The 23278-nt window shown below is 44.2% G+C and overlaps 1 protein-coding gene across 9 annotated transcripts in view; it reads right to left on the bottom strand.

Annotated features, from left to right (window-relative positions):
- LOC110852393 (agrin) overlaps positions 1-22346 on the bottom strand; it is a 68143-nt gene extending 45797 nt beyond the window's left edge. For 2 of the 9 annotated variants that reach the window (XM_035853491.1, XM_035853492.1), the window contains exons 1-2: positions 11057-11821; positions 10367-10856 (exon numbers count right to left, since the gene is read on the bottom strand). In XM_035853491.1, the coding sequence (XP_035709384.1) occupies positions 10367-10856; positions 11057-11374 (808 nt within the window). In that variant the 5' untranslated portion in view covers positions 11375-11821. Of the gene's footprint in view, positions 1-1784; positions 3149-10366; positions 10857-11056; positions 11828-21180 lie in introns of those variants that run through there. The other 7 variants (XM_035853489.1, XM_035853490.1, XM_035853496.1 and 4 more) reach the window with 6 other exon arrangements.
- Between the last annotated feature and the right edge of the window lie 932 nt (positions 22347-23278).

The following is a 23278-nucleotide window of genomic DNA, read 5'->3' as shown; positions in this document are numbered from 1 at the left end:
GTTTATACTCAAGTTGTCACACAACCCAATTACTGAGTACTCTGGGGACACACACGAAAAGCACACACACACGACGCGAGTGAGGAAATATAAGTTTCCAGAAATTGAGAAAAAGCACAAAATTTCATATTTTTTCTACTCTGCACCACACACAATCCTGGTGACAGGTTGTATTTGGTAGAGGTAATCTAGCATAATAAATTTCTGCTCAGCCGACGACTTCAAGTGAGAAATGACAAGATCATCATACTCATCATGGCACATCTCTCGCCCGCATCCATCCATCAGTCAAGATGAAGAGTGTCACTTCTGATTCGACTTGAATCTACAGCCCTCCAAGATAGCCAGGCAGCCAGGCAGCAAAGATAATAACGGGAAGAAGACGCAATAATCTGGTTTATTTCGAATCGCGTGCCTCAACTTGTACTTGGCACCCTCGATCCACACGTCTGGTGAAAGCACTGCTCCTCAGTTTCATTGGAACTGCGCTCAAGTGCGATAACTCCCGGTGTGCATGCTCGTTGTTTTAAATCGAATGAATATCCAATACGCGGCGGTTGAGTAATAAGAAGGAACACGAGCAAGTTTTGTACTTTGGGCAGGATCAATAAGTTCAAACATTCACGATGTAATTATCCGTCTGCTCAATATCAGTGAAAGTTTATCCTGCTTTGGATTATATTTGCTCGCACCCACCCAAACCTACGTATCCGGCTCCTATCTCCCTCTCACCACGGTCTCCCTCGCTAGTCGCTACCTGTGCAATATGTAATTCGATCGATCCCAGAAAACCATTAAATTAAGTAATTCCGTTTGTGCATACATAATAGATTTAGCTTCAGATTTCGACCGTGTTGAAATTTCAGGAGGCTCACCATCAAAGGCGAAGTACACAGGAGGGAAATTTCATAACAATGCAGGATTAAGTTGCCATCCTGAAGCTTCATAATGAGGGTGGAGTGGTGGGCGTCGAGTTGGTGGAAATTGTGCTATCACTTCGAGAGAGACATGAGTGAATATCTGAAGCCACTTAAATTAAAAGTGCAATTTATTCCATTTCTTGATGGAAACTTTTTCGAGAGAGGACAAGGACCATATCGCCTGGAAAACCCCGAGTGTGCAATATTCAAGCTAATAAAATAGTAAATTGGGCAAATTAACTATTCCTTGTGTGAGTCGACCACCACACGTCCAAGCCCCGCAGCCTTGTTTGCAGACCAAGTCTCTCTCTCTCTCCTCTCTCGTGGGTGCGTGGACCAACTGCACCCGTTTGGACCAACGAGTGAGGAAAGCATATGTGCCCTGGAGTGAAATCGAGAAAACCGCAAAACTCGCTGTACTGCTTGAGCTAAATAATTGCAGCGGTTTGAAAGATCCTGGAAATCCAGGCGAAAGTGGGAAACACAAAGAATCCACTTGACCCAAACTTTTGTGCATGCATTGAGTGGGTGGGCGGATGAGTGAGTGATGGCTGGACTGCTGGACGACGATATAACATTCGTCATTCCAAGTTTTTCACTCACCAACTGACCAAACCATGCACCCACCATTCCAACTCGACAAATAAAAATGGAGAAAGTTGGGCAAATTCGCATCCTAATGGATCAACTCGAGAGAACAACTCCCAGCAAGTAAATTGGACAAAGGGTAATCGCAAATAGTCTCATTTCGCGAAACGTGGGCAAGTGGTAGTGGGCCTCAGACTAAATTGACACCATTTATGCAATCGTCTACGCAAAAGTAGGGCAAGAATATATAGCGGTCAAGGGATCTGGAATACTCACCTCGCTCACAAAACCACCACCGTCACAAAAGTCAACTGCACCTCTGTCCGGCTCAAATGTAAGCAGTTTTATCGTCCAGTTTCAAAGTCTCAGTCTCAGTCTGGGCGACTTGCACATGCACCGAATTACCGCACACACAACACGACTCCCCAGTGTCACGACGACTATTGTGGGGCAGGACGCGTATCAATTCGTCCAAAGTGAGGAGCAGGAGCCACAGAGTTGTTGAGCATTTGAGGAGATTTCGAACGGTAGATGAGCAGCAGCTGCTCCACACACCTTGCCATTGTTGTCCTTCGTCAGTTGGAGGAGGATACGGGAGCCGTGGTCTGGTGGCTATCAGGCTGAGTGGAGAGAAAGCAGAAAAGCACACAGATTTGTCACCGTCGTCTCTCCTCATCCACACTGCTCCCGATTTCCCTCTCTCCTCACCACCAACCAAGCTGGCTGGGCAAACACGTGGTGGTGGTGCTTCAAACTTGTCCAAACATTTTTTCCACTCGTATTTACAAACCTCACACGCTCCTTATTGCCTCCACAGAATGGGAGAAGTGGGGGAGTGCCCACGAGTTGTGGCACTTATGAACTGCAGGGAAAGTCTGGGGGGACACGGAAGGCTGAGTTGATGGAGGTTTTATTTTTCAGAGGACTTGGACGCCTCACGATTTTTTACCTCTTCCTCCTCCGTCGTTCGTGGCGGCGAACAATGGGCGTAAAATGTGACCCAGCTCAATGCACTAAGTTTTGTGAGGAGAAAGCATCACAAGTCGCATTGATTTGATAGACATGAACCACCGGCGACATTTCTTGACAAACTTGAAATCTTTTAAACTCGGAATAGTTGTATGAAAACCAATCTTTTCCTACAAGAGCGGGTTGGTTCCGCAGTGTGGGTGCAATTTATTCACCCGCACTTTTGAGCCCGACAATCTCTAAAACTTCAAATCCGGCCTCGTCCCACATCACTTTATGCATGCCGACGATCCAAACACCATGCACAGCTCCACAAACCATCTTCTGCTCCAACGAGCAAGAGGACGACGACGACGACGACGACGAATACGAGACGGAGAAAGCAGAGCTTCACCAACTTTGCCGGATGAAGAGAGAAGATCGAAGGGCAAACAACGCTGTCGTGGATGGCGAGGTGGAAATAAATAAATGCACTCGCACACACACACACACACTCGGCCCGAGAACTAACTCACTCTCAGTTGGGCAAGTATTGTTTACCTCGCTAATAATTGGGGAGCGAGAGATGCAAAACAGGATAACCACCAGTCGGCGTGGAAAAGGAGACGAGTTTGGAGAGCCTTCGGTGCGGGAGGGTTGTAGTGAGTCCAAGAAAACTCATGTGTGACTAAACTCTTGCCAAAGGTTACTCTCTCCATCCTCCACAAGTAAGCCTCTGATGCCTGCTTTCACCCTGCCAAGTGCGCAAACCCGGCTACTCTGCCTCGCACGCTATCCACAAATCCGGGTGGCTCATGCTTTGCTGAGAGAAATCTCAACTTCTCCCTGCCTCGGCCTATGCATGCTTGTGTGTGTGTTACATGTGTCACACTCTCACTTGCGCCTTATTTACCACCTCGCCTCCTTCGCCTCGCCAAGTGTACAGAATTGGGAATTAATTGTGCATTCCAATGCCCAGCGCAATAACCAGCCAAACAGGTACTCCTACAGGGCACAGGTAGAGAAACTTGCCTGCTTTGGGAGAGTGAGACGATAGTTGAGCGGTGGGGGCTGACATTTATTAGCCGTGGTTGGTCAGCCCATTTTATGAGGCAATATTGTGCCCCTGTGCCGTGTTCATTTCCATATCCCGTACCACATCCGCATTCTCTGTCCCATAAGTAACGCTTTCACCTCGCCCCACCACCACCACCACCACCGCTGCCACTTATCTACTACTTTCGGACTGGGCTCTCCCACTCTCGGGTGCGATTACATAAACCCGTCCGGTCTCACTCCCCACAACCAAAGTTGCTGGTCTCTCGCTGGTCGTGCATACTTGCTTTGGTGGCTCGAGAACAAGAGCGTCCTCTCAATCTTAAATCAGCACGAGGAGCGAGTTAAGATTATTATTATGAGCGGATTGGAATTGAGGTGAGCGGGTCAGCAGAACAGCAACGAAATGCTTTCTCTTTCCACTCATTTCAACGGTGATGAATCTTTCGGGCGATATCGCACTTTTCAAGTTATCGACATTTCTCCATAAACTATGCAACTCTCTAAAATAGTTTCGCTGTAGTTGGGTCGGACCACGTAACTGGGACGAGTGCGATTTGCCCAGAGTGAGAGGCATGCACTGGTCTATGTGTGTGTGTGTGTGTGGGTCATGATAATTTGCCATTTCGCTCTCCAGTTTGCAAATTCTGGGAAAACAATAGCTCATGCCATGATGACCTTCTCGAATAAAGTAGCGCTTTCATTACTCGCCAAGCACGCAATAACATTTTGATATATCGTATCGATTCCTGCCTGCCTGCCTCCTGCTTGTGGGCCAATTTAAAGAATACTGCTCAACAGCTCTTCTCCGAAATGTGAGGAACAATGTCCCACATCTGCAGCCCCCAATTCAGTCGTGCTGACCAGACTCGCCCAACGGCATGAGTCACAAAATAATACCATTTCCAACGATTACTGTTGCATACCGACCACCTTGTTGCCTCCACTCACTCTCTTCCCCTGAATTAATAATTCTGGGCCCACTCCTTACTCTCCCCGCAGCAGACTTTTTAATTGCTTGACTTTCCTTGACCACCAAGTCGACTGCCCGCTGGGAATTTCAATCCATATTATTTCGAATGTCACCCCTCGTAATCCAAACAGTTAGTGAAATGGTACATTCGTAAATATGTACGAATGAATACATACATAAGTAAGCAGTTTGAAGCTCAAGGCAACAAGGTGGACATGATCGGGCTCCCGAGACCGGAAGTGACGTTGACTCCGTTCCGCTTGTGAAAGTGGAGAGAGTGGATTGCATGTCTGGCAGCACTACGTACGTGATGATGTGCAAAAAGTAGAAAACTGTGGCGGAGCCCGCAGTTGGGACGTTATTAAATGTAAATGAGGCAAAGGCAACCGCCTCTCCCTCCATATTTGCCCAGTATTTACTGTGTGTGCCCCATTTCGACGAGTTAATTGAGTAAATTTTCATTCCTTATCCGCTCCTCTGTTTGCTTATTTGAATTAAAACGTGCCCATGACTGGGGAGAGTTCTAATAATTCTGTACTACGAGAGAATTATGGATTCACGGTGAACAGCACATGGTGATGAGCTAGCAGGTCCCGGTCCGAATGACCCAATCAACATAAAACAACAACACGAGCTAGGCGGACACCATTCATGTCACGGGGGACACAACCATTTGGTCAACGCCGAGTTGTTGCACAACCCCTGAATAATTAATGCTTGATTCATTGTCTGACATGTTTCCAGTAAATATTTTATATCCAAGAGTCGATAAATATACGCCACCAGGCTAAATATGTAGGGCACAGATTACGACAGGATTTTTGCACTCACCGCCAGCCGTAACTTTGGCCGGTAATGGATTTAGGTTTGTTTTCAAATCATTAGATCGTGAATGCGTTAGTTAGCCAACGCCAAGCCGAAAGTCGTAATGTCATGCAATCCTCGACAACATGCTCGCTTTCCTCGACGGTGGGGAAACTGACTGCCTCCGACTACTCTGGGTCGTTGGAAGTGAAATGGAGGATTCGTTACATGGAAAGGAAGTGGAGTTATGGTGAAAGGGCAGACACCACGATGTATTCCACCCTATTATTCCAATTACTCCTGATTATGTTATATATTTCACATTAGACACACAACCACCGTGTATTTACAATGTTGTTACATCGGACACGGGATGATGCTACATAAATACTTGAATAAGTAGGTACAGGCGCCTAAAATAGCTCACGTGGCATGTTTTGAAATCGTATTTACAAGAATCCTTTGCCACCGTTGTAGAATGATCAATACATTCAAAAATGTGGCACAGCTCGGGGTACACATGTTTACTTTTGCTTTTGAGATTCAATGAGAGCAGAAGCCATGCAAAGTTTTAATCAATCAAGAGAACGGGCTAAGGGGCTTTCACTCGTTCCCTTCCTTACACTCTGGGCTGGTTAGTGGTGGTGGTGTGGTGTGTGGTGCTAAATGCTCAGGAATCCCATACATACATACACCACTCATGATCCGATAGTCAATATTTCATTCAAGGACTCCTGTTCTCACCTATTTACAACAGGTCGGAGAAGTCGTAGCCAGGAACAACAAGACTGGGGAGCGATGAATGGAGGCGCCTAAAATTGCGAGTGAACAACTAGCTAGAGCGAGACTTGAACACATATTGGTTTTGTGTCGTGGCACGCACGGAAGCCATGTCGCAAGAAGTGTGAGAAGAAAGGAGGACGGGAAACATGTGGACGCACGAGAGCTTTGGCTGATCGACTCGGCCGTCTCGATGGCGAGTTGACTTTCTCTCCTCTCTGGAGCAGGAGTGAGTTCCGGTTGAGAGGGGATTGGGTTGGACAGTCCTTTGGACGGAGGAATTGTAATGTAAATGGGAAGTGAAGTAATGTAATCTAATCCGTCCATGGGAGAAGGAGAAGTGTGCAATGAGATGAAATTTGTGCTCAATCCGTGAAGTCCCTCCGCAATTGCCACTCACTCTCAATCTGTTACCCCATGTACGACACACTCGTTGTTATCCCTCCGCTTTCTCCAGCCACCAAGCCCAAGTCCATCCCAATCCTGGTAGACTGTGCCGCTTCGAAAGGCAACCACGTTTGCACATCATCCCACTAACTCACACTGCTTCCGACACATTGTTCTTATGGCTGTGGGGAAAATATTCACAAAGAGAACAAGTATTACTGGCCGCCGTACGCTTTCTATCTGTGGATTTAGGAGCGTAATATTATTATGACCGTGTTTCCAGTGCATTATTGTGTGCATTGCGACATGATTTGATGAGCAGTGCAGCATCTGGCGCTGGTGATGCGGCGTGGGACGAAAAAGAGTTCATCTCCTCCTCCCAGATGAAAAAGTGGGGTGCAGTTTTGTGAGGATATGAAGTCGGTCCGAGTATTAGACTGATCTCTCTGGAAGGAGAGGAATGAGATCCATTTGGTGCTATCAGAGTTGGAATACAAATGGGAGAATTTCACACCTCACACACACACACACACACCGAGTAAAGACAGACAGACATCCTCCTCACACGTGGGCAATATCCCGTAGAGCTTGTGGCAACATAAAATCAGAGCAACATTTTATAACACCAGCAGCAGCACACAAACCCCTTCCGCCGAACCACGAAATCCAATCAACTCGAGGCAGAAGGCACATTACAAATTTCCTACACTGCTTTAAACCCAGATTACGCTTTATTACAGGGAAGAAGAGTCTTTAAAGCCGGTGGAGAAAGCGATAGCCAGGTGAATGCGGGTGCTACCTCAAACCTACAAATGCACACTCCTCACCACTCCTTTTGAAGTAAGGTGTCGTGATATGGGATTTTTTTAGTGGGAGGGAAAAAGCGAGGAGTTGACAATGAGCAGAGGGTCGTGGTGAAGGAAATGACAAATGTAGACAGCATCATTTCCGTCGACTCCAAGAAAAGAAAGCTTTCACTTCCTGGTGATCGGGACAATGAATGAATGGACCGAGTGACGGGGAGTGCGTCGCGCGGTGGTGGAGGAGAAGGTAATAAAATACATTTCCACCCAATCTTATTGCTTTTGACGTTCCTGCTGCAACATGGCCATCGACCTGACGGATGATTCCTTCGATGGAAACCAGACTCTGCAAGTTTTCTCCTCATTACATTTTTCAGCAAGAAATATGTGGATCGGGGGAAGCAGATGATGAGAATTCGAAGCAAGTGGCAGAAGGGTCGCACAATTTTGGGAGATATTTGTCCTCTCCGTAGAGAGCAAGATGGTGGGAAGAATGGGGGATTATCAAAGTGTGGGATTTGTCTGGGAGAAATATGCGCATATAATTCACAAGCCTCGACACAAAAGTTTGTAATAGTTTGGGATACTTTACATCTTTGGATCTTGCCTGCTGCCTGCCTGCTGGGTCCACAATTTTGCCAAGGAGGAGAACATAAGAAGAAGAAGTTGGGGTTTCGTCTTGCACCGCCTTCTCCTCCCCCGCAGCAGCAGCAGCGAGGAATCCACCAAGTTGGACCCACTCGATGAATTTCACTACCAAAGTTGGTGGGCCCGACTTGTTTTAAATTTCAAACTATTTTAAAGCAGAGGAGATATTTGACCCCTTCGTGGTCTCGCCTTCTTATCTTAATTTCAGAGCAGCGCCCTCGTCACAACTGCTGCTCCTCCCGCTACTTATGTATAATACGCACTGAGGAGCGTATTAACAACTGAGGAGAGCAAAACTTAATATCTGCTAAACTTTCTCTCTCGAGGAGGAAACCACATCAGACATAAAGTCCTTTGCTCCTTGTCTGGCTGGAAATATTAATCTGGTCCGCGTAGCCTTTTCAGTGGCCGGAAGGCAATCCAATACAAAAGCGCTATCCACTATCCGACAAACTATGATGATGACTCAATTCACGCAAAACTTTTTCTTAGATTCCTACACGTGCACCATTTTTGTATAAAGGAATGGGAATTTTAATTGATTTCAGGAATAATGAAAGAATTGACGTATATTAAGAAACTTCTTAGTGCACAAGTAATTATCTAATTACATAAAGTATGATGAGTACATGATGATTATCATTTCTACTTGAGCCTGATCAACGGAATTAGTGACAGTTAATCTGAAAATCTTCTTATCTTAGGGCTCTCTTACTAATTAGAAGTTTGAAAGGTCGCTCATACAAGTTCATATCCATTGATGAGAAAGTAAGTATATGCCCCCCCCCCAAAAAAAAATAGTGAAACTTGAAGCTTATGACATATCATAAATTCGCAATAAGTATATGAATAAATGGGAAGAAGATACATGAAGATATGCGCAATATCGTTTTTTGTTGTCGTCGCTGAATTGAATATATTATGCGCCCACCAATCCGATCATATCGGAGGAGATTGCTGACAATGATTTACATAAATTGTCTGTCAATTCACACTCAAGGGAAACCTAATACATTTTCATGGATTGAATTCTATCTCGCCACAAGGAAACCCATTCCCTGTGTCAACTTCAGGCTTAAAACTTTGAAGAGTGGAATTTTCAAGTGGTTTTGTTTCACAATCGTCGTACGGATAAATATGTACAGTACGCCACACGACCAATTTGTCTAATGGGCCCGGACGGAAGAACCTGTTTGCAGCCTGGTTGCAATTATTTCCTCAGTGAACATCGTCCACTGCATTTTTGTGCAAATGAAATTCGACCATTATTATTGCAGAGCCGTCGTATTTAGTAGGCGTGCAGCATTCCTCTGGATCAAATGGGTTCACTACTTGACTCGGTTGAGCATGTACATAAACGATCGCTACCTGAGTGCACTTATCCAATCCGAACAAATTGGGTTTGACACGTTCAAAGCAAACGAAACATCAATCATCGAAATTCGTAGATTGATGTAAAGATAAGAAAACACTTTGGGAAACGCACCCATCACGACGACGAGAGAGGAAAGGGAACCAATTTTGTGCACTACATAAATGCTGGACGAACAAATAGAAAATAAATATATTCACGTGGGCGCAGTGACAACCAACCCCACAACAAAGCAGGAGCAGTACGCTATAGGACATGTTTATACATTATCCGTTGGTTGAGTAACACGGTGGACGACGACACATTACGCAGTTAAAGTGGAGCGGTAATAAAAGTCGATCATTGACATGCCTTTGGGATCAAGGCGATCTTTGATGTTGCTCCCTTTTTGCCATTTAGCATCCAACCAACTGTTTAATTATGCTATTCATTAGAGGTCAAAGTGTGGATATGCGAGTATCTGGGAGACGAGTGGACGAGTAATCAAAGCATAGGAAGGAATATCTGTAGTCGGGAATGAAAGCGAATGCTCGCTGTTGTTGGTTAGTTAGTTAGTCACAGTTGTAACCCTTTAAATGCAAATTCCGACCAGAGCTTTTGATTTTGAATCTCCAATGTCCTTTTTTGTCGGAGCGAGTGGACTCCACCCTTGACCAAAGACTTCCAGACTCCACTCTCTTCCCAACTCACTGACTTCTTCCTTCCCAACCAACAACGCCGCGTTAACGTGTAGTATTGCATAGCTGCAAATCTATGCATGAATTGAACGATCAGAATAAGCTCCTAATATGTAAGAGAGCAAATGAGCAAGTGACTGACGTGGATGAGGAAGTAAACGTGAAAAACTTTGAGAAATGTTGCAGAGACATTTTCACTGACAAATTCAGCCTGATTATGCATCACACGGCGGTCTTATCGGACAGGACATCTCCTCGGAGGCATTACATATTTTCACTCTCACAGTAATTGGATAGCTTCGAACTCAATTAATTAACCAGGCGAGACTGAAACTCGTTTAATTTGTTGCTCATCTGTCGACTATGAAAATGCATGGGTGATTGTGATGACGTGAGGGTGATGAATTTACCTGGACGATTACTCAGACGATTAACCAGTTGGAGATGGGCCAAGGTGACGGGGAGCGGGGGAACGCGGATGACCATTCGCCCATCCATATCCACACCCAGAATAAAGATGCGAGTGTCCCTCAACCGCAGTTTTGTCCCGCATTTGACCAGGTTTTCGGTGGGTAGGGAAACCCAGGCGAGGACGAGTGTACTCTCCAGAGAACGGTCACCCCGAACTACCCGTTTCACCCGGATCCTCACGGCCAACGCGGGTTGGTGATCCTCCTCTTTTTCTGCCGGGTGCTGGGAGGACAGCGTCTGACTCAGAAAGTGATCAAGGGTGAAACCAAAGCGTCGACTGGTGACGGACAAGGACTTGAGTTTTGGTGCTGATGGAGGGGACGATGACTTTTCCCTTAATTTGTAGCCGAATCCATCAACATCAGTGTCAATGTCAACGTCACTTGCCACAAGCTCGGCAGTCGTTTCGCTCTGAGGATGCTGTGGGTGCTAGAGAACGTACAAAGGAAGGGCATAAGCTTATGGATCGAGGGAGAGCACACTCATAAAACACGTGATTCAATATCCCCTCAGAATTTTCAATCTCAGTTCAAACGTAATTACGGAGACTTTGAAACCGAGAGGAGAATGAACCATGTGAGAAACTCGGGTGGCTCATCGTGAATTCGTGACTTCTGAGTGCTACCCACCTCACTCGGAGCAGTGATGATGCCTTCCACTCGTCCCGTGATGATGAGATTAGCTCCGTCTCTACGCTGCCCTCCTCCCCCTTGGACCAGAGCGAGCGATGATGACCAGCAAGATGATCGCTTCTCCAGACCCATTCTCGATCTGGAGAAACGAAGTGGAGGCGGCGGCAGAAGAAGCGGCGCAATGGTCGTCGTGGATGGATAAGAAACTTCAGAATCACTCATTTCTTCACCTCCTTCAGCATTCACTCGCTTGAGTGTCGAACATATCGTCAAACATGCCACGACCATGATCACTGACACTTTCGGAGCACTCATTGTGAGACGATGATTACAAACTGGCTACGCTATAATGAGAACCAAATCTACACCATCGGGTAAAAAATGAGAAATTTCATGAGAATGAAACCCCACGACGAGCTCACTTTCACTCTCGACTCACTACACGCAGCACTGGGTAGAACTCACACTTTTTGGGAATCTCAAATCCCCCATTGTCCTCCTGACTGCATCTAATCTCTCGTTGTTTGCATAGGATTAGTTGAGGAGAGAGAGAGCGATTAATAAAGTGTCCAGGCGAGATGAAGGGATGCACTTGCTGACTGACTGACTGACCGGTACGACGACCAAACAACCTGTGGCTTTTACACAACCTTTGTTACGTTGGTTGGTTAAAGCTCTCTGCAACAACGAGGAAACGACTCTGCATCCCATCCACCAAACCAGTCAATCCATGGATCCAATAACCAACACTCCATATAAGCCGACCCATACATACGTATGACCCATACATACATAACAAATACTTTGACCGAAGGAGAAGAAGATGAGGAGACGCATCAGCCGCCGTGCGTGGTGATTTAGGAACCCCAGTCAATTCTCATGTTATGATTGCTTCACGTGAACACGTAGATAAATAAATGGCTTGAAAGCTAAGGCGATAAATGAAGCAAATCTTTTAGCACATTTTTTGAGGATCTTCCAATCCAAAGTGTGAAATGGGCATATTTTCCAACCAGATTATGCAATATTGTCGGAATTTTCTAGCAATATGACCCAAATACTAATTACACCGTGCCAGAGAGAGATGCACGATCCATATAATTTGTTCAGGGGATGATTGAGCTCTGATTTTTTGCTGTTGTCCGTGTCCGCCGTTGTATTTCATTATAATATTGGAATGTTAAACGAATGTCGACTGGAGTTCAGTGGGGACCGCCCGTTATCCAATCCCTTGCTTTCCTAGGACCCTTCTCCACTCTTATTTATGGGAATAAGACAGACTTCAAGGGCTCCCGATAAAGAAAGATCTCAGAAGGAACTCTTTTTTATTGGTTGACCTATCTCAAAGTGGATCTACATAAAAATTACGAGAATGCGTTCCCCTTTGTTTGGTGGGTGGTTTCCTGCACGGGTGGGTGTGCCTCGTGTATGTGTATCCATCCACTTTGTGTTCTCTTTTAGATAACGTTGCTGATAGAGGGACAAAAGATTTACAAATTTGAGCAGTTTGGGTCAGGAAGACGAGGCCAGAGCAAATACAAATACCTTCATTCCAGGAATGAGGAACAGTGAGATTTCAAAGAAAATTCCTTCATCTCCAGAAATTAGACTCGGTTTGAATCCTAATATTTTGATTTTCCAACCCGCATGTGTATTCACATCTCCGAGTCAACATCTTATTACGAAATACTACAATAAGGTGTTCATGGTCACGTGAAAAAGTAGGTGTCGGCTGGATATTTCTTACTATCAGATACATACCAACGAGTAACTCCATACCTGCCGAAGACCTCAACAATAGTGTCATGCGATGAACATGTAATTCCCCAAAGTTAGAATCTACCTGTGTGCGGTTGGTTCTACACAATCTTGGAATCGGAGAGAGCGGACTTGTGTGTGTCTCATCACCAAAAAGACGACGAAGAAATGACTTGCGCTGCATTGTTCAGATCCTTCTCGTAAAGAAGACTCGACAACAATGGGTTTTTACTTACTTCGGTGTAACTGTTTGTTCCCACTCAATACTGGTGTTTGGAATTTGGATATGGGTGGTTGGTCGGTCGGTCGGTTGGTGTGGGATGAGCGCACGACTCTCTCGCTACACACACAAAAGGAGTGCGGAGAATTTTGGGACAGATCTTTTCAGATAATGGGAAATGGTGGAGCCCCCCTCGAGATAAGGGACGATGACTGATTTATGTCTCGTACCAAAATGTTCCTCGTCATTCCAACAATTGTTCCTTCCAGTGCAAGACATCGGACCGACAAGAAAACGAGACGAAGCTACACACATATTTAACAGATGGATGATCGCTTCAAATTTTTTATTGCGTGGCAATGACTACAATTGCTTCGAGTCGTCGTCGTACATACGCACCTTCCTCGGAACAAGGCAATTAATAGTTTAGCAACACTGGTCCGAGGAGGCTTCAAACAGCAGCATGGGAATCGTAGTGGTAGTGGTGTCACAAAAAGCGACTGCTGCGTACGGCGTGTGAAGTGAATATCGTTTCAAGTTAAGTGTCGATTTGTCGAGCGATAAACACCGAGACGAACGTGTCTCACAAAAAATGAGGTGAGCGAGAGTTGAGGGATAGGTACTTATTTACATGGGCTGCAGAGGAATGGGTCGTCTCTCTTGTGCGGGTCGGGTCACGTTCCTCGTTAACATTGAGTCGTATCATAAAATATCAATTCTAATCAATCCCCTCTCATGCCCAACAAGCAAACAAGCCAAACCTGCCTCAAGGTGAAATTCATTCCCATCCACAACAATCCAATAAGTTGCTGATGATGAGATTCACGCGATTCATCGAAAACTTCTCGTCCTCAACTTCAAACACAAACAAACCCTGGATGGATCGTGCTCCTCTCCATCCAAGTGTTTGCCATGCTGTAAACCATGCAGGCGGAAGAAGAGGAGGTGGTGATGATGATGATCCGAATTGATCAAGAACCGTCGCGTGGAATAATTTCCATGTAAATTATCACTTTTGGAGACTGGGCATAAATCCTGAGCAGGCAGCAGGACTGTAAACCAGCAGAAGAAGGGCCGACCAGTGCAAATGCATGTAATTCAAGGCGGCAGTAAGTATTCATCACGACGACGACGACGTTGCTTTGTTTGCTGCTGGTGAAATTCTAGAGCAAACGGGGATTGAGACGGGGGAAAGTTGGCTCAATTTTGGGGAGAAAACTAGCACATACACACGAGGTCTGTGTACATGGCGTGGCTTCCGCTCGTCCGTCCACAACATGGGAACCAAGCAAGCATGCACTTTTGTCTGTCCGACTCTGGGAGATTTATCGACATGATTTGGATTCTACAATTCTAATCATTTCCTCCCCAGGAAATTATCTCACTTACAATCACCTCATCCATATACAAACCTTGTTCCTCGTCCTCCTCCTGCCTCTGCCTCGACTAATGGATTTCCACATATTCAAATACACATCTCTCTTTCTCTCCTGGATTGGGCCTCGCGAGAGTAAAATATTGGGCTCGTATCATCCGATGAACTCCTTCCTCTACACATTTTTGCTTGTTTATTACTTGTTTCCCTTCCAGTTGTTGGCTCATTTCATGTCCAGCCGTGAACAAGGAAGAGTTATTTCTGGTATTATTATGACATGCATGGAGATGAATAAATCCGCACAAAACACAAATTCTACGGAGAAATGCACATTGTAAAGCATCACTACCGCCAATGAGTGATTTTGTGTTCAGGAGAAATTTGGAAGTCAAAATGGAAACATGGATTTTGGTCGTATTTTAGCTGTCAAAATCGGAGTGGAAGGTGTTTTGTTGCCGACTCTGGGCTGGAATTTCAGAGTCCGGCGTGTGAAGGAGCGAGGAGGTAAACGCAATGGTCTCGAGATTAATGGGCTAGTGACTCGGGGAACAAAGAGGGTCAACTCTTCCAGATATGTAGGCAAAGAGGAAAATGTAAATGAGCCAATCTGATGGTAACTGCTTCATTTATCTCCTCCAACAAGAAAACCCTTGATGCAATCATTCCACATATTTACAAACAAAGAGAGGCGAAGAAATGTGGTCAAAATTGCACTCTTTGTCGACAGAGGAGTAAAATTCTGCTCGGAGCTCCAAGAATCAATCTGGCCGATGAAAATGAAATTGTGGTTCTCACATAATTTGTGTGGACCTGTCGCCTTCCCTTCGAAGGTAAGTTGTGAGCTGTCAAGAGAACGATGCAACATTTACAGAGCGATAGATACGCATCACAAGGAAACAAGAAGCCCCTCAGGCGCAGGGTGCAAATGAAGGCCCCTCGTTTTTTCGAAGTAAAAGTGATCTGAAAACTACAACCAGAGCGGAATAGTGGAGATTAAGCGAGGAGGGTATTCTGGGACTGCACTGGATGAATGTGTAGCGTCAGAGTGATGCATCTGCCGACACCCGATAAAAATTAAAGTGTCAGATAATCATTGCACAAATTCCGACGAAAACTTGGCCACCTGCAGAACAAAACTGAACAATTTCTACATTTTATGCCAGTAAAACTTGATTCACAATCAGTAAAATTAAACTTTAAAATTTCGTAGTAGATTAATTTAGTATGTAGATTTTGAAACCTTGTGAGTGCCGGCCTGAGGGTGACAATTGCAATATTATCCTGCAACACGATTATCTTATTAAATTAAGTCGTTTACTGAAAAGCATTTAATTGATATTCATATATCAGATTTAATTATCTCGGATATTGTTGTTCTTTCCAATTTTATGCCATGAACTACAACAATTGATTGCACTTGACCCTCCGCCGCCTACTCTAATTAACCACCGGCCTTTACAACTAATCCGTATCTCCTACAGCGATTTTTATGCGTCCCGTTGTGCTGAACTTTGTCTGCCTCAAATGTCGACTGCGCATTTCACAATAATCTGTATCGGGCAGGCAGGGCGTAAAAATCCAGCCGCGGATTATGTCATTTTCCATAATAAATTGCATGTAGCGCATCATTTTCAGTTTATCATCACCATAAAACTGCAGATTTCCTCGTGATTTATTTCCCATACTGTGCGCGAGGAAGGACGGGATGCGATGAAGAGTACAAAATCCAGCCCATTAAATATGCACGCACAAATCAACGCACCATGATATCATCACTCAGCCGATGGATGCGGATAAGACGAGGCTGTAAAACAACATCAAAATTCACTTGGACCAATTTGCAAGTTTGCCATATATGGAAACTCACCACCAAAAGAGCAACTCTGCAGCACGCAATAAAAATTATTATCTGGCTTGACCATGCATTTCATCCCCTTATCTCCATCCCCTCCTCTGCCCAAGAAGTCACAAATTGCCATCTTTCATCACATGTGATGTTCCACTGGGACAAGTTCGATGATGATGGGACCGATTAAAAAGCAACTTTTGCACACTGGAGGTGACGATCAAGTAGTTTTTGCCTAAAATGTATGTATGTGGCTACACAATGGAGAAAGAATGGAAGGATTGTGTACGTATTTAACAAGCAACTCAATGTAAAATGCAAATGCGATGCCATAAATTGTATTAAATATTCTTATCGAACCATAAATTACTTGTTCATTTGCTACCTGCGTTTCTTTCTCCTCCTCCGTTTCTCCAAGCTGCCAAAGAGTTATTGTGCTTGGAAAATGTTAATCAGCTCGAGAATAAGAAGAAGGGGAAGACGCTCGATAAATTATTTCAGCCATTTCTCTGCTCCGTAAAGAGAGATAGTTTGTGTGGATGAGACTTAAACTGGATCATGGATGGACGCTGGTTGTAACAATGTGCTGCTAAATGCGATGTAAAGCGATTGTAATGAGCCAGGCCACCCAACAGGTTGATGATCGTACTCGCCCGTGTCATCCAGGCTGGAGTACTTATTATTTACGCATAAAAAGTGACCAGTCCCACACAAATCCGGACCAATTATGATTATGAATCCAGAGACCTTTATCCGAACTTGGGCAACATTCAGTGACACACTTATTCATACGGCACGATCATTATTATGATGATGAAGACAACAAATGATGCGTGCGCGATGTATAATTTCATTTTGGTCGACTCATCATTTCCCAGTGTTTGTAATATTTCCCACTTTAAAGAGTTATTTCCCATCCCATCCGGGAAATATGTAGGAATTTTTACAGGGAAATATTAAGTTTGACAAAATATAAAACTTTAATTATTAATCTGGATGAAAAATTAACGAATTAATCGCGTTGCAAATTTTTTAACCAGGTCGAGCCGTAATATTTTATTAGAATATCGTCTGTGGTTTCCAAAAAATTGAAATCCATTGTAAATTGTGTAGTGCCATTTTTGACTCCAGGCACATTTCTTATTATCTACTTTCTTATTTCGATAACTTAATTTTCAGATAAAAAATTGTAATTTGATCAACTTGCGAGTTTATCCCATTTGAGAAATATCACTTGGGAACACTGTCATTTCCTTGACCGACGACTTCTTATGGACTCAGAAAGCGAAGCCCGAACTCAAGTTTGTCTCCCAAACAGACTGAACAACGGATGAGTGTAGGAACAGATTTGTTTTTAAGAGAGCATGAAACACACTTTTGTAAAAATAAGAGGAAGGTGCGTGCATATGGTTGGCCTCCCAAAAACCTGTGGCTGGACAAGAGATCAAGTCCTTTTGTGGGCAAAGGTGGAGAGCCAACTTAATTTTATTGTTCTCCAAATCAGCAACGACGGACAGACATCAACGCACGCAGTTTACTTCCACCAACAACTACACGCATTTCTAAAACATTCTATTAAAAATAAATGCATGTCCTAGACGAACGTTTAACATCGTCGTCGCAATCCAAATCTGCTCTTAATTCAGTTTAATTTCAGATTCCTGAGAGAATAAACTTGATCAGAGAGTGGAATGGGAAGGAGATCGAATGTGAGAACTTTGTGCTGCATGGTATCGAAGACTTGGGTGAAATGTGATGTATCGCGTTGAGGTTGTTGAGGTTAATTTCTGCCTGTCCGTAGCCAGAACAGTCAACAAATGACCACTCATTTATTTCACGGCCAGTGCTGAATTTCCCCTCGACAAGTTGTGAACAGGAGATGATAAGACCTGTTGCCAACACACATTCCAAGAGAACCAGCAGACTCTGAGTGAATAATTGCAGTCTGACAGAGAAGTGAGGAGTTAAACATGTACGAATGTATACAACGCTCGTCTCCCTTTTACTCCAAAAGATTGACGCTTTTAATGTTTTAATTCCTTGGCGCGGCATAACATTATTTTTCTGCAACAAATTTGCATTTTTAATGGGCCAAAATGACTGCGAAACGAGGGTACAATAATCAGTATACAATGGGATTTTGATGGCCACTCCACCCAACAAAACTGTACATTTACAAAAGCAGAGAAATCTCCAAACCAACTAATGCAGCCAAGTAACAGTGAATATGTATGAGAGCAAAGGGACGAAATGAGCAGTCGACCCCACGATTGGAGATTAAAAACACGTTATATAATCATATCATTCAAAATTTACAACATGCCTCGAAATATTGGGACACGGACATTTTTATTTTCTTGATAAGCTGGCCCTGTTACATAGCTCACATTTTGGTCCTCATACGGTGGCTTTTTTATGCCTTTTACAATCATGCTATGAAAGTTATGCAGGTTAAATAATAAGTAATTGTGAATGTGAAAGGTACTTTTGTTATGCGGAGGTTGATTATTAACGAATTCACTTATTTTCGAGGTACTTCCTTTTAAGGGAGGCCAGCGTCGATAACAACTCATCCTTTTGCGTTGGGGTACTTTAACTCCTGGCTGGCCGGGCTATTTATGATGATTTGCATACTTATGAGTTGAAAAAATTCCACGTTTTATGCACACTCACTCATTGATGGTGAGCAGGGATCCCATTTTTTCCTCCAATCTCCAATCTTATCAAGAGATTGGAAATCTAATTTAGTGGTTAAAAATATCAGTTTTTTTTACGCAAGGGAGAGAGTAATTGAATTTAGTAATTGAAGGAGGTCAGCAGTTAATCATGGCGAAGGAATCTCTCGAGTCGTTGCTGTATTTAGTTCTTGGTGAGAAGCGTGGGCATAAAAAAGAACATCGAATCGCGAGAGTGAGGTGCCTTTTGTTTTGCTTTACTGCAGGATCATAAAGTCATAAATGACTGACTTCATTCCGGAGAAAAAAGAGAGCTCTTCTGAGACTCGACCATTTTTGGAGTGATGGCTCATCTCAGGTTTCCTCGTTCTAAAAAATGTAGCATTTTTTCCTCCTCTTCTTGGCATTGGGTAATAGGGAAAGTTGGAATTATGAGGAAATTTGGGCATGCTAGATGGTCGTCCAAAAAGTGCTTGCATTATTGGGAATAATGTTGTGATCAGATACGAATTAGGGACAAATCGTTGCATGGATGGACTAAATTGTATACATGAACGGCCGGCGAGTGTGAAGTTGGACCATGACTTGGGGGCGAGAAGAGTTGGAAGGGTCGTCGAATAGACACGTCATTAATCGTCCCTTCACATCAGAGTTGAGAATTTGTTACAACTCCATTTAGGGCCGAATATCACTTCCTCTAATTACTCGAGGCATTAATAAACCACGGTAGAAAAGAGCTCCAAGCCCTCCGACGACTGCCCGACCTGCTTCCTTCCACGAAATAACTACAAGTAAATATCTAACTACCTGCTGCCAAGCAGTAACTAGCACAACTTTGTAATTTTCATGGTGAGATGATTCACGCATGTAATAAACTGACTGGTATTATTGTGGCAATATTATTATAGGTCGTATCAGGAGAGGTGGCTACATATTTATGCATTTTTAGGGCTCTTTTACTAAGAAACCCAATTTGTGGGTGAGTACGGAAAGGAGTCGTCCACTTATTCTCGTGAATTTATTGAGCTCGGAATCCTTGACAGTGGGAATAGCATCTTGACCAAAAATAGGAAATGCTATGTTTTTTGGGGCGTAACTTGAGCCTTTTAAATTTTATTTCCTCCCTTCGTCACTTGAGAATTGGTTCCACGTCATTTTCCATATTTTCTCCGGGACACTCGCATAGTTATTGGTGCATAAATCTTGTGATATCCTTAATGTTTTGCTACACACAAATATTTTCCGTAAGGCTGAATGTTTTTATTAGACGCACACAACATGCCCGTGGTCATCGGGGATGCTTTTGTCATAAACTGTTATGGTTTTCATGCCCAAATCAAAAGCACGCTAGTTTATGCGTAAGAATGCCAAAATTCGGGATTTTCATACCATATAAATTGTACCAAGACTTGATCAAGAGGACACACACACACACAAGTCGATGAAGCGTCGATGGACATATTTCCATCTTGAAAGAATGCGTGGTGGCTTAATTGAGCTACATCTCATCATCATATTCAGAGGAATCCTCTAAGGACGACTTGTTGCACCCAGCTCATTAAGATAAGCCCCGCTTGTTGTTATCCGTTACACTAAGTGCATTACCGAATCTCAATGGCCCTTTCCACTCCACTCGTCGCCACCACGACTACTGCCACGTTTGATTTTGTCCCAGGCAGCCAGCAGACCACGACGGTATAGATCTTGCTCAAGCAAACCAGCCTGAATTATTTGCATGAGTGATGGCAGTTTGAGTTTTGTAATCGGGAAATCGTGCCCATTTTGATAACATTGGGGTCTAACCTCCATCCACGTGGGATTTACTCGGATGACAAGTTTCGTAAATGCGGAAATATATATTCTCATGAACTCGCTGACGGCATAAATAATGATTATCCAATACTTTTGATGATTTATGCCAACTCTTGAACTCTTCTGTTAACACACCTCACATTGGATCATGCGTGTGCCAAACTGTGAACGAAGGACACATTGCCACGAGAGTGTAAACACGACCAAACCCCACAACTCGTAATCTGACACCCATAGTAATTTAGTGGCATGCACTGGGTCATGTTTACCCAGGCCACGAAGAAATCAGTTTGTGTAAACCGTGGATGACGGAAAGAGAGAGAGAGAGAGGTGCGTTGTTTGTTGGTGCTGGAGGAATGGAACAACAACACGCGTTTATGGGTTGGAAATTATGCATGCAAAAAAGTGTAGAAACTGAGAAACACACGCACGCACCTTTGACAGCAATCCGGACGGCAGCCAAAACCGAGAGGGCCGGTGGCAGGGGAACGCTCGTCTGGTTGCCCAACGTCCATCCCCCGCCGTTGACGCCCGAGTAGAAAAATATGCGCGTGTCTCCCGCTCTCAATTTGCGAAGACATCGCGCCATTCCGCGCGACTCCTTGGACCCGTCGCCCCCTTCGATCGTCACGCTGACAATTTTTCCCTCCAGCGACTCATTCATCCCTTTGAACATGGTTTTTACGAGGACGCGACCCACGCCCAGCGTCACGTTCTGCACGACGCTCGTCTCCCGACGACGTTTCCGCCGGTAGTACTCATAATGGTAGTAGTTGAGCGGGGCTGGAGATTCTGGGAGCGGTGGCTTCTTCGTCACCACGACACGCTTCACCACAACCTCCGTGAGGTTCAATATCTTTGCGGCAAAGACGATGTTGGACTGATAGACTTTTTTGGCGATGATGGTCTTGTTGCTGAAGCAGCCTCTGGACAAGGAAGAAGTGGGTGGTTTGGACGTCGAAGGGGGTGGCGATGGCTTGGGTATAGTTTCTCCATCGTAGAAGGAGCGAAGGGACCGCGGGGGTGAGGTGAGACTTGCGGTGACCAACCCGAACTCCAGCGTCGTCATCATCACGAGTGTCAAAAACGTAGCAAAGATTGATACAGACATTTTTTTAAACTTTCGTCTCAGATTGTGAGCACTTTTATCGTAAAATTGTTTAACTGGATTTGGTTTTATTGACCATTTAGCACTTTTACCCATCCAGAGAGTCTAACACGACGGAATATCTAATGTGTGCTATGGACGTGTAATGAGTTATGCATCAGAAGGGAGCCCTACGAAGATTATGATGTTATCCAATTCACACCATGATTCTCATCATCCCAAAGTCATATTATCCCTCTAATGGCCGTTGTATGCACAAGTTTGGCCATTAAAACTCTATTAAAATCCATAACCATTCATCATCTCAGAGTAAACAAATCCCGCACATTACGCACTTGGTCTTCCTTTCCTCCTCCGCTTGTGAATAATCTGCTGCCGGTAAAGGTATAAAATTTATTATATAAAAAGTTATTGCCCTGAAATTCCTACTCCTTCCGCGTCTCAGACACATTCCGTCGTGGGGTTAAATATTGTAAAAAATGTGGCCATTAAATTGCAATTCCTTCTCCAGACTTGCAATTACATGCACACATCACGAACGACCACATTATGCAGTCCTTCCTCCTCAGCTTGGCCATACATTACCCTTTTCTCCATCAATTAGAAAATCTGTGTGGCATGAATGAGCTGCGTTAAAAATTGTGGATTATACCAAATCCGACGGTGAACTTGTCAACCTCGTCGTCTCCTTTTGTCCATTATCCACTCTCGGGAAAAAATAATGGCATTTCGCTTTTATGATGGAATAATTTGCACTTTCTGCCACTTTTGTCCTCGTCTTATGCAAATCAGATGTGAACGTGGGAGGCTTTGGGAAAGAATTGCCGACTTATCGCTGCGATGATCACGATCTTGCTAATTCCAAGAGCAATAAAATGACCACTTTTGCTTAATTAAAACTCAATTGTTAGCTCGATGATCTCATCTCGCCTCAACCAACTTGGACACAATCTTGTGTATCCTACGAACGTGGTTCTTGCAACAGGAGGCGAACGCACTGGTCACTCACATTCTCATTATTATAAAATTATTCCAATTAACTTTTACTTTTATAGGCGCAGTAACGTCAGATTGAATTATGTTCCGTCACAGAAATGGGATTATAAACTTCATAAAAAATCCTCAAAGTATTTTTATTTATGTAAATATTCACAAAAAGTTTATTGTGGTGGAATAAAAGTTTGACCCTTTGAGGTGGGCTATGTATTTCTATGTGGTTGACTTGACTTATTCGTCGTCGTCGTGGTCGTCGAGGAGGGACTTGATCCGATGAAAGTCAGACGTTGAATGCATAAGTGTCTCCGCCGCTGTGTCCACTCCATATTACACTCGCTGACGACTCCACTTGTTGTTCACAGTTTCCAAACTTCAAGTCATCCTTCAACCTCCAGTCGTCCACCTGGTTCGAACTCGGTTTAAAAATGT

This window comes from Folsomia candida, unplaced genomic scaffold (assembly GCF_002217175.1).
Source record: "Folsomia candida strain VU population unplaced genomic scaffold, ASM221717v1 Fcan01_Sc007, whole genome shotgun sequence".
NCBI classification, from domain to species: Eukaryota; Metazoa; Arthropoda; class Collembola; order Entomobryomorpha; family Isotomidae; genus Folsomia; species Folsomia candida.
Note: the sequence above shows the minus strand (reverse complement) of the source record. Positions and strands in the feature narration are given on the sequence as shown.